General features: G+C 42.5%; 2 protein-coding genes across 10 annotated transcripts in view; both read right to left on the reverse strand.

Moving 5' to 3' along the window:
• LOC307035619 (protein NLRC3-like) overlaps positions 1 to 11,375 on the reverse strand; it is a 43,804-nt gene extending 32,429 nt beyond the window's left edge. The window contains exon 1 of the mRNA XM_079675201.1: positions 11,355 to 11,375. The gene's annotated coding sequence lies outside the window, so the exon portion shown is untranslated. The remainder of the gene's footprint in view (positions 1 to 11,354) is intronic.
• LOC307035615 (NACHT, LRR and PYD domains-containing protein 12-like) overlaps positions 1 to 12,558 on the reverse strand; it is a 62,782-nt gene that overhangs the window by 10,837 nt on the left and 39,387 nt on the right. The window contains exons 1-5 of one of the 9 annotated variants that reach the window (XM_079675189.1): positions 11,094 to 11,187; positions 10,592 to 10,750; positions 4,636 to 4,740; positions 4,001 to 4,236; positions 1,386 to 3,186 (exon numbers count right to left, since the gene is read on the reverse strand). The exons of 5 other annotated variants lie outside the window; for them this stretch is intronic. In XM_079675189.1, the coding sequence (XP_079531315.1) occupies positions 1,386 to 3,186; positions 4,001 to 4,236; positions 4,636 to 4,740; positions 10,592 to 10,719 (2,270 nt within the window). In that variant the 5' untranslated portion in view covers positions 10,720 to 10,750; positions 11,094 to 11,187. Of the gene's footprint in view, positions 1 to 1,385; positions 3,187 to 4,000; positions 4,237 to 4,635; positions 4,741 to 10,591; positions 10,751 to 11,093; positions 11,188 to 12,558 lie in introns of those variants that run through there. 3 more of the 9 variants (XM_079675181.1, XM_079675179.1, XM_079675187.1) reach the window with 3 other exon arrangements.

The raw sequence follows: 12,558 nt of genomic DNA on the forward strand, positions 1-12,558 counted from the left end.
TGGTTTCTGCAGCTGAAAATAGGCTGAAGGAGTTAAATATCAGATGTAAGTAATTGTGAATTAATTTGTATTAAGATGGGGGAAAGAAAGTAAAAAGGCTAGGGAAAGCAGCAGAATATTTGAACTGCAAACTTTTGAACTAACTTGATGGTGAATGATCTGTCGCCATGCCAACGGCATTCGATGACATCCCATAATACGCTTCGATGTGTTGATGGCTGCATCGTTACCAAACCTGTGAAGTTTTGGGCCATTTCGAGCATTTTCAATGAAGTTATGAGAACCGTATTTCATGGTGAGCAATGTGTTGCCATGGCAACGGCATTTGAAGAAATCTCAAAACTGTCCCGTAGATGTCTTCACGGCTGGAATATTAGCACACGTGAAGTTTGAGCACTTTTTGAACATTTTCATAGGAATTATACATTACATTAGGTTACATTACTCTCTCTCTTCTCTTGATCGCCCTCTCTCTCTTCTCTTGATCGCCCTCTCTCTCTTCTCTTGATCGCCCTCTCTCTCTTCTCTTGATCGCCCTCTCCCTCTTCTCTTGCTCTCCCTCTCTCTCTTCTCTTGATCGCCCTCTCCCTCTTCTCTTGCTCTCCCTCTCTCTCTTCTCTTGATTGCCCTCTCTCTCTCTTCTCTCTCTCTTCTCTTGATCGCCCTCTCTTTCTTCTCTTGCTCGCCCTCTCTCTCTTCTCTCGCTCGCTCGCCCTCTCTCTCTTCTCTTGATAACCCTCTCTCTCTTCTCTTCATCATTCATCATCATCGGTGTGTGTCTGTGTGAGAAAGAGAGTGTGTGTGTGTCTGTGTGTGAGTGAGTGAGTGAGTGAGTGAGTGACAACTACTACACCATACACACCGTTTTCCTATTCTAAAGCGGTCGGACATCCAAGGCCGGAGTGCCTAAAATAGGGATACGACGGGCTGCGTGGTGTTAGAGGCCACGTTGTAAACGCCCCCCTAAGCAGATTACGTTGATCTTGCGTGTAGATTCTGGGGGGTTTTGAAGTACTAAAAAGATTGGACGGCCGTTCACCGGAGCCTTATCAGCACCGGAGTTCGGTATAGGTACGGCCTAGGTATTAACAATTGTTGTATCGAAGTTAGATTCCTTTTCACTCTGATAACTGTAAGTCCTGCTGTGTGGTGTGATCACATGCTGAGGAACCTCTAGAGTCCTTCATGTGTTTGACATGTCGCCTCCATCACTCAATATGAAGAGAGGAACGCTTCAGATTAACTATTATTATAAATAAATAGAAGAACAGTGTTGGGTTTATTTTGCTCTCAGTATTTAAACAGCAGAAATGTTTTCCAGTTTATTTGAATAATTAAACTCCTGATCCACATTAGTTTATAAAGTTAATCACATCTGGACTTACTGTGCCTTCCTGCAGTTCCTCACAGCTGGAATCAGTCTCAGTTGTCCCTCCAGTGATGCTTTGTACTGATCCAGGTCCAACTCATCCAGAACCTCCTCTGACATCTGCAGCATGTAGGCCAGAGCAGAGCAGTGGATCACAGAGAGTTCCTTCTCTGATTTGTTCTCTGACTTCAGGAACTCTGTGATCTCCTGATGTACTGAGAGGTCCTTCATCTCTGTCAGACAGTGGAAGATGTTGATCATCCTGTCAGGAGAGGATCTACTGCACAGCTCCTTCAGGTTGCTGATGGCTCTCTGGATGGTTTCTGGTCTGTTGTCTGTGCGACCCAGCAGGCCTCCTAACAGTCTCTGGTTGGACTCCAGAGAGAGGCCGTGGAGGAAGCGGACAAACAGGTCCAGGTGGCCATTTTTACTTCTGAGGGATTTCTGCATGGTTCTCTCCAGGAAGACAGGAAGGGATGGGTAATCCTGATCTCTGCTGTTGTTATATTCTACCTGCAGGAAGTCCTTCAGTACCTCTGTGTCTCTGTTGGTGTAACAATGCAACATATAGACTGCAGCCAGAAACTCCTGGACGCTCAGATGAACAAAGCAGTAGACTGTTTTCTGGAAGATCACACTCTCTCTTTTGAAGATCTCTGTACAAACTCCTGAGTGCACCAAGGCCTCGGAGACATCAAGACCACAGCGCTGCAGGTCTTCTTGGTAGAACATGATGTCTCCTTTCTCCAGATGTTCAAACGCCAGCCTCCCGAGCTTCAGAAGAAGCTCCCTGTCAGCCTCCGTCAGCTGCTGTGGACTCGTCTCATGTCCCTCTTCATACTTCTGCTTCTTCCTCTTGGTCTGGACCAGCAGGAAGTGTGAGTACATGTCAGTGAGGGTCTGGGGCAGCTCTCCTCTCTGGTCTGTAGTCCACATGTGGTCCAGAACTCTAGCAGTGATCCAGCAGAAGACTGGGATCAGACACATGATGTGGAGGCTCCTGGAGCTCTTGATGTGAGAGATGATTCTGCTGGACAGGTCTTCATCACTCCATCTCCTCCTGAAGTACTCCTCCTTCTGGGCGTCAGTGAAGCCTCGTACTTCTGTTAGCCTGTCCACACACTCAGGAGGGATCTGATTGGCCGCTGCAGGTCTGGAGGTTATCCAGACGAGAGCCGAGGGAAGCAGCTTCCCCCTGATGAGGTTTGTCAGCAGCACGTTGACTGAGGACTGCTGAGAGACATCAGACACAACCTCATTGTTTCTGAAGTCCAGAGAAAGTCTGCTTTCATCCAGGCCGTCAAAGATGAGCAGCACTTTGCAGACAGCCAGCTGCTCTGCTGTGAGCTTCTGTAAGGTTGGATGGAAAACATGGAGCAGCCTGAGAAGACTGTACTGCTCACCTTTGATCAGGTTCAGCTCCCTGAAGGAGAGCGGGACCACCAGACTGACATCTTGGTTTCCCAAACCCTCGGCCCAGTCCAGAGTGAACTTCTGCACTGAGAAGGTTTTTCCAACTCCAGCGACTCCGTTGGTCAGGACCGCTCTGATGAGAGTCTGTTGGTCAGGTGAGGCTTTAAAGATGTCCTGGTACTTGATGGGAGTGTCATGGAGGGGCTTCTTCTTGGAAGCTGTCTCCAGCTGCCTCACTTCATGTTGGGTATTAACCTCTTCACTCTGGCCTTGTGTGATGTAGAGCTCAGTGAAGATGCTGTTGAGGAGGGTTTCACTTTGACCAGTTCCTTCAGTCACACGTTCACATCTCCTCCTCAGACTGAGCCTATGTTCATCTAGAACCTCCTGCAGACCACGTTCTGCTGGAAGAGAAGGAAACAGGAGAGAAGGAGGAACATGCTCTGAGAATCTAATTATAACAATTAAACAACAACAGCCGCTCAGACTCAGGTGGAGAAGCAGGTGATGAAGACGCTGCAGGCGGAGAACCTGACGGAGGCCATCGCGAAGGAGCGGGAGAAAGAGTTGAGGAAGAAAGGGAAGCCTCCTTCCGACTTCACGCCCCCCCTCTGAGGAAACCATGCGGCACAAGGGGAAGCAAAAAAACCGGGCGGAGTGGAGACACATGGAGGAGAGCAAAATGGCAAAGATCAATAAGTGTCGCAGGAATAAGGTACTGTTCTCTTTCGGGAGAGGAAGGAGGAAATGTGACGAAGATGGCTTCGGGCTTTGTATATTGCACATGTGTTTCATTTTGAAAAGTGTTCCCTTTCCCCATGTCTGTTGCTGTTGATTGTGTGCACCTGGTGCCCTGTGTTGTCTCCTCCCCCCTCACCTGTGTCTTGTTGGGTTAATTAGTGTGGGTATATAGGCTCTGTGTTTCCTGTTTTGTTTGGTGTGTGAGATCCTGGTGGCTGTGCTCACGTGAACAGCAAGATTGAGGCTGTGTCATGTGCCCGTGAGTAATAAATGCCCACACCGGGTTGTATTTTGGACATTCTGCCTCTGCCTCCTTGCTTGGTCAGGCAGCTCCACGTCAGCGTCACACAACAACAAACAGACTGAGTTTAAATGTTGTACAAACAGCTCACTGTCTCTGCTCTACAGCAGTATACCTATTCAGAAACAAAGGAACCAGGAAGAGGAATAAAACGCTGCGTGTGTTCTGCCTCTTACCTCGTACAGCTCTGCTCTGACTGGCTGTCTGCAGTCCAGCTCTGGTTCTGGGTCTTTCTCCACACTGGGGACAGGAGGGGTCTCCTGATGGAGGTCTCTGCTCCCAGTATGAGGTGATGCACTGTCTGCAGAACCAGTGTCCACAGCTGGTAGAGACTGGATCCTTCAGGACGTCCTGACACAGAGCACAGCTGGACAGCTGCTGCTCCACAGGAACACCACTCTCCCTCTTCCCTCTGTGGAGAGGAACACATCCTTTACAGCACTTTACATTAGAGGAGCTGATTCTCACCAATGGGCAGAGCGTCACAAACGCCTCACTCAAGACTCTTCTCCTCCAGTAGGACTCAGGTGAGGGTGTTGTTTTGTTTCTTTCCGTTAACTGTAGGGTTGGGAACCGAGACTGTGTTCCAGATGAGAACCGATAAGAAAATGCCTGGTACCATTTGATGCCACTGATACAATGATGCTATAAATGCATATTGAAATATCCTTAAATAATTTTAGCTTGCTGAACTCTGCTGCCTTTGTTCTGTACTATACGGCACACATGATATTATTAAAGAACAGTTTAATATATTAGATTATATAAAAACTGGATCCTCTTCAGGTCAGGTTACAGCAGGAACTCTTACTTTGTGTCTGAGGGTCCAGGTTCTTTACTGAAGTTTATAGGAAAGTCTTTAGACCGGTCACTCTTCAGAGACAGACAGCTGGGGACTGGAGACTCTGCTCTCTGTCTGTGGAAACAACACATGTTTTAAACATCATTAGTTCATTCAGAGAGCACATTTTGACTTCTGTCTGTAAGTAGATTATTTACTATCGCTGATGACGCCAGGGATCAAGAGTTTAAACTTTGTTGCTGTTCTGTTACTAAGTTTCTTTATTGCGATCATTAAAGAACAGGTTAGACTAGAAAAGGCATTTCCTGGTGAAAATGCGTGTGAATGCTGAAAGCTGCGCAAATGTGTTGCTGAACTTTGCTGAAAATGCAGAGAAAGCTGAATATAGCTGAATGGTGACTGTAGCTGTGTGTGACAAGTTTTTGTCACATCCTTGCCCTCAACAGAATTTTTTTTAAAGTTCTGTACTTAAATGTTTTTATTTTTCAACCCAACAGACGTTTCCCTACATGTTCATCAACACATGATGTCACAGGAGTGTAGAGTTTGGGACTTATGATAAGTTTAACATTTATTTTTTCAGGCGAATTTCGATCTCTCCTCCACTCTGTTTTGAGATCAAAGCTCTCTAGATCAGCGGCTCCCAACCTTTTCCCCCTCAGGGCCCACTTAAGAATCAAAAAACATTTTGCGGCCCACATTCAACCATAAACAGTACGGAGGACAAATAAAGTTCTGATTGGTAAATTCAGAACATGTGACACGTTGTAAATCCAGTAGAACAGACCGCTCTTAAGGACTGTGATGACCGTTGCTAAGGACTGTGATTGCTAAGGAAGATCAAGAAAGATAAAGGAAAAGAGGTTCAAATAAAACAAATCGTAATAATGAAAATCTTTCCACTCAAATCATAACGTTTTGCAAATTATTTTCCGGCAAATATTGAATTTACATTTACACTATTTAATATGTTATTTGGGCTTTTAGATGAAGACCACACACAGCTAATAAATACAACTAATCTTCTGGCTAAAATACATATTTTTAAAAGTCAATCAAGGACTAATCTTAATGTAAGGTGTTTGAAGAGTAGATTACAAATCCAATTTGTTTTTGTTTTGTTTTTGCCTGAGATGGGAATGTCATCTCCTATATGTTCGGGATGCAAACTCATCAGGTATGAAAAAGGTGACAAGGATCCGAGCCCCCTGACCCACGAGCCCACGGAATATCGGCTTTAAAATGAGGAATAACAGAGGATTTTAGCAGTCAGAACAACTAAAGCAGCAGTGGTAATAATAACAGAAACTTCAAAGAGTTACATCTAATATAAATATATTAAAGCATTTATTTGAATTGTGTAGCAGTCAGTTTATAATGTCAAAATGTATTTTCATGCCTCTGTGCAAGGCGTGGTCTTTCTATCTTTATAGCCAGTGGTGTAAATTAACTAAGTTCATAAACTCAAGTACTATACTTGGGTACAATTTTGAGATACTTATACTTGACTTAAGTATTTCAATGTTTTGCTACTTTGCACTTCTACTCCTCCACAATCAGGGCCGCCCCTGGCCAACTTGGGGCCCCAAGCGACATTGTGAGATGAGCCCCCCCCCCCACCGACAGGAGTGAAAAAAAATGTTTTGGAAACAAAGTAGGCTACTTTGCAAATATAATTCCTGTTATTATCAACACAGTTACTTTTGTATACATTGAGGTAAATGGTAAATGTGCATGCATGTCGTTCAGTATGCGTTTACAGGTGAATACGTCTGCATTTCCTGCCAAATACTAGCCTCAAAAAGATTAAAATATAATTAATGCAAATAAACTACTTCTATTAATAATCATAATCAATTCAATAATATAAATACTATATTATTTTGTTATAATATAGTTGTAATATAGTCAAGACAAAACATGCTTATGACATGCTCAAAAACTGATATTTCTTAAATCTGTATTCAAATGTAGTTCCCTCTGTCAGCAATGTATCAAAAACTACACACACATTTCTATCAGTACTTCTCTGTGTTGTGGTTGACATGTTGATGACTGTTAGGAGTTAAGGGGAGAGGCTGAGCATCACCATGAAATGCGCAAATTGACATAAAAATGAATAAAAGGGGAAAAAATGCTCCATGTTTTTTAGGCTGTAAACTTGAACTGTTATGTAAGCCAACTAGACAGACAGTTGATCACTCTTCCTCCTGTACATTAGCAGATACAAGGCATACAATACTTGAATGAATGTTAAATAAAGAATGCTGGAAATAACTGCATCCCCATTAGCCTTTATGCTCTGCAGAGACCGCCTTCTTCATGTGGTGAATTGCAGCTGATGTTTTAATATGGCAATCGGCAATTTGACTTATACAACAGTCGCAAGTTGTACATTTGACTCATACAATAACCCACATTTGAGTGATGCTCTAGTTTCTTCATGTTTTATTTTTTTTCCCTCTTGCTTGCGCCGGACTGGAACTGTCTTTTCACCGACATCTCTTCACCTGCACTAGTGGCCGTATCAAAGCCGTGATTGGTCAGATGTCGATTCATTGCAACGGTGTCGGGTTACAGACGTGCTCCCCTTGTCACCTCTCACTCTCGCGTGTCCGCGGGGGTTGCGCGGAGAACTGCGCACATCAGCTGAGGCCCTCTGGGCGGGGCCCCATGCAGCCTGCGTGATTGACCTGTAGGGAGGGGCGGCCCTGACTACAGTTCAGAGGTACATGGTGTACTTTTCCTCCACTACATGTATTTAATACCTTTAGTTACTTTACAGATGTGGATGAATGATGTGAAATCTAATCAAGTGTTAAATCAGACTTTAGTTCCACCTGGAGTAAATCCACCAGCTACCCTGCAGTATACAAAGTCATTCAAACTAGCTGCACCTTTACCAGCTTTGAGAACACTTTCATGATCAATCATTATAAAACATATCATATCTATTATTCTGAAATGGACCAATCTGCACAATGACTACTTTTACTGTCTTTCACTATGTTTTGATGAGAATACTTTTCTACTTTCACTTGAGGAACATTTTGAATGCAGGACTTTTACTGTGACAGAGTATTCCTACACTCTGGTACTTCTACTTTTACGCAAGTACAAGGCCTGAGTACTTCTACTTTTACTCAAGTACAAGACCTGAGTACTTCTACTTTTACTCAAGTAAAAGATCTGAGTACTTCTACTTTTTCTCAAGTACAAGACCTGAGTACTTCTACTTTTACTCAAGTAAAAGATCTGAGTACTTCTACTTTTTCTCTAGTACAAGATCTATATTTATACCACCTCTGTTTATAGCCTATGAAAAAACCTATTAGAAAATGAAGGCTAAAGCTAACGTTAGCAGATATTGACAATGTATGCTAGCTAGCTAGCTCAACGATTCCTTAAATAATATTGCAACAGAAAAACGTTTCAGTGCACATCACGCTCTGCCGCTCCGACAGGGAGCTCTGCTCTGAACACCTGAACGGCCCGTTCTAACAGCTGTTCACCAGCAGTCCAGTCTGTGCCACAGTGACTCCAGACTGCACAGTCACTGTTAACGAACGCACCCCTAGGTAATGTAGCTGCTGAAGCTAGCCCCTCATCGTGGAGCAGCAGAGCCGACAGACAGGAAGACTCCAGCACACAGCTTGCGCTTCATTATAATATATAAAAAAATGACGCCATGTGTGTCATGGTGGCACATAACAGCACGCGGCCGCAGATTACTTCGGGAAATGAGCGTTTTTACCGTTTCTCTGGAACCCATTGGTCGATTTTGGTGATTGACATCTCTTTCTGTCTGCTAGAGCCAATAGAATCAAAGGGGAGTTTTCATATAGACACCAACGCGCATGTAATTTGCATGAGAGTGAAGCTATCTCTCGCTCTGACATCTGGAAACGGAAAAGCAGGTTTATTGCTTATGGATTATCAGAAATCATTTCAAAGGGACACAGACACATTGGATTAACCTATGGATTAACTTCAGCAGCGTTTTTATCGTTTTAATGCCATTGAAGACCAGTTTTGACCAGACTACGACCAAGGTGGGCCATGTTGCCGGTTTTAGCTACCTAGCGCCACATGTTTTGATGTCTGTTCTTGTTATTATCTCCGTGAGTTCTTATCATAGAGTGATGATGTATGTACCAATCGATTATGTGTCTTCTCACGATGCCAGTCGATATGTTGGATGTGCAGAACAGATAAATAATAAGGGTTTTAAGAATGAGTTTCTGTGCCAAAATCTGTTAGCATTTTTCGCTCGTTGCTAATTCAGATGCTCAGCGTTAGCATTGTGGGTTTAAAAAAAAAAAAAGATCAGTGAGCTGAGTTTCTTGCCGTTACATGGATATAAAACATTCATAGTTTAATAAATATTAAGATGCCCTCAAACACTGTTTCCTCAGATGACGCGTTCCCCCCCCCCCAGGTAATGGACAAACAAGGGGTTAATAATTATAGCAAATAGGAATTCTATTTACCAAATAATGACTTTTATAAATATTTGCAACTGAGACACTACCTCCAGAAACATATTGAGTGGGAACAAATATACAAGGAACCAATCAAAGTTGAAGAATTGCTAATGACATTTACAGAGGAAGAGAAAAAAAAAGGGCTAATTTTGAAAAAATCTATAAAGCACTACAAGATGAATCCAATGACAATAATATGGATGTTAAAGAAAAATGGGAACTGGAAGCAAATGTAATAACGGATGATGATTGGGAGGAGACTTTCAGGTCTGGACATAAATGAACTAACAGTCCAACGATTGGAAGGTGAAGATGCGTTATTTTAACACCCCATCTATCACCTCAAATTATAATAAAACGTCTGATCTATGTTGGAGGCATTGTGGGAAGGTTGGGGGCTTCACTCACATATTTTGGGATTGCCCAAAGATCTTAGATTTTTGGAATTGTGTGCAAAAAGAAATAAAAAATGGTGGGTATTGACCTACATCTTGAACCAAACCTGTACATTCTCTGGAGAATACCTGAGGATCTGATAGACAGAGATGAGCTACTTGTTGAGAGTTCTACTCCTGATAGCAAGGGAAATGATCACGATCTCGAGGTTGAAACCACAACCCCCAACATCACGCAATGGAGAGACTGAGTAATAAGGTCTTTATTATGGAAAAAACTACAGCAAGACTACGACTGAAACTACAAACATTTGAGAGAAGATGGAAACCGATAACACAAGTGATATCTGAGATCCAAACACCTCCTTTTTATGTTTATTTTTTCTTGTATTTATTTTATTTACATATTATTTTTGGTTGGGTATTATCTTCTTTTATATTTTTTAACGAGCATCTGTTTCGGATTTGTAAGCATACCTGTCTGTAACGACTACCCAGGGAAAGGTCAGAGAGTTTAAATGAATATCTGTATTTATGTATAATGTGCCAAGACTTGGAAGGAAAGGGGTAATGTATGTGTATGTGAGCATTAACGAGTAGATTTCAGTGGACTGTAAACTGAGGCGGAGACGAATACACAGGTGACATGAATTTCACCTCTTCACTTTCTTGGTGTTTCCAGGCATGGATCTGGGTCTTTGCATTGACTCTACATGTAATCACACAAAGCTCTGTTATATCTGCTAATGCTAAACACAACCAGCTCACCAGGTCATCACTATTATTAAGAAACATCTTTAAAATACATATCATAAACATGCCCAAGTAGTAAATCATGTGTTGGACGATATATTTAGTTTAGTGAGTATTTATCAATATCTTTGCATTTAAAACCTTTTGATGCCACTGATACAATGATGCTATAAATGCATATTGAAATATCCTCAAATAACGTTAGCTTGCTGAACTCTGCTGCCTTTGTTCTGTACTATACTGCACACATGGTATTATTAAAGAACAGTTTAATATATTAGATTATATAAAAACTGGATCCTCTTCAGGTCAGGTTACAGCAGGAACTCTTACTTTGTGTCTGAGGGTCCAGGTTCATTACTGAAGTTTATAGGAAAGTCTTTAGACCAGTCACTCTTCAGAGACAGACAGCTGGGGACTGAAGATGTGTCCTCTTCTTCCTCATCTTTAAAAACACTCATTTTCTCCAGTCTGAGAGATAGACCACTAACACTGGAGACACACACACACACACACACACACACACACACACACACACACACACACACACACACACACACACACCACACACACATTATAATAACACACTTGTTTTAATCATAACCATCATAATAATACATTTGTGTTATATTAGGGTCATGCAGATTCAGGTAGCTGTCCCTTTAAGAGAGAGAGAGAGAGAGAGAGAGAGAGAGAGAGAGAGAGAGGCGCGTGCATGTGTGTGCGCATGGTAGAGCGAGGGAGAGTGAGCGAGCGGTAATGTGTGTTTTTGAAGTGAATGACGCAGCAGCCAAGTTCTGTCGAGTGTCTTCAAAGTTAGATCTGTAACAAAGACCTTAATAAATGCAACGTCCTCCCAAAGAAGAGCTCCCAAAGGTCTACATCAAATCGGTTAGACTTCAGACAGGCCGCTCCCCATTTTGACTGCGCTGGGCTGTCGCATGTTATGTTGCTTTGATGAATCAGAAAACCGGAAATAAAACCAGTTTACACCACTTGTCGAAGTCTCTTTGGACTCGAGGACGCTGATGTTCTGACATCCAGTAAAACAGAGTAAATAATGTGTTAGAAAGCAGATCCTGGTGTTAACACTCACCCTGTTCTCCTGCTGCTCCTCGAGCTGTAAAATGGCGTCTGGCAGTCTGACAAGTCTGTCTTCATACTTTCACTTTCAACTTCCCTCCGTGTCTGCAGCTCCTCTTCTTGATTCATAACCAGCCTTATCAGCTGAACCAGTTCACATACAGGGACTCTGTTCAGTGAGATAGAAATAGAGCTAAAAACAAGCTCATCAAAGTTATTTAAATAAACATATTAAAACCACAGTGTGAAAATCACCCAGTAAACATCCTGCATTCCAAACCTCACTTAAAGTTCCCCTATTATACTGTTTTTCATCAATATATTATAGGTCCAGATATACACAGAACATGTCTCTGGAGTGTTTGGGTGTGTATGGGAGAGTCAAGACTTAGAGTGACATCAGCGAGCAGAGCGGCAGAGGGAGTTCGCTGTTAGAGCCATGAAGACGGATAAAAAGAACGAGCAAACCAGCCTCTCGTGTTCTTGTTTATTTTCTTGTTATCAGATATCTCTGCACCCCATCCTCCTGTCAGCTGCCCCGTGCTCAGGCTGGATCAACGTGATGACACATCAGTGGCATAATGTCACTCAGTATTTTCACTCAAATACCTGAGTACATTATGAGGTAAGTGTACTTTTGTTTGTTTGTATTTATACTCCACTAAATCCATTTCCAATACAACAATAAACTAAAGTAATACAATCTAAAAGTCTCTTTGATATTTGTGATTCAGTTTTCTGCTTTGGTGTAATGTTGTGGATTGTATCTATAGTTTGTTGACTTCTTGTATCAGTGAAAGTGCATTGATGTGGTTTCCCTTAGTATCGTGCGTCTGACGTCATCACGTAACGCCTTTTCCCGATTCTTCCACCTGCAGGCTGCAGGGTTATGGCTAGAAAGGATCCGTCTTTGGTAAAATTCTCGCGATAGTTTGCAAGTCACGTGGCTGAATGTTTACGTTTGGCAGGCAGCCTTTCAGTTACGATCGTTAACATCAGTGGGTCACAGCAAATTATGGTGAGAAGCTAAATCATCTATTAATGATGTCAATGACAGGGAGTGTGATTGTTGAAATAGGGTGTTAGCGGTCTTGCTGTTCAAAGAGGAATGACAACACTCTAGATCACCAACACTATGGTTTATTTTTTATTCACAGGCAAGTCAACGTTGTCGCAGTAAAAGTCCCAAGATAGCTGGTGCAATAAAATGTTCACTT

This window comes from Notothenia rossii, assembly GCF_949606895.1.
Source record: "Notothenia rossii genome assembly, chromosome: 4".
In the NCBI taxonomy this organism is placed as follows: Eukaryota; Metazoa; Chordata; class Actinopteri; order Perciformes; family Nototheniidae; genus Notothenia; species Notothenia rossii.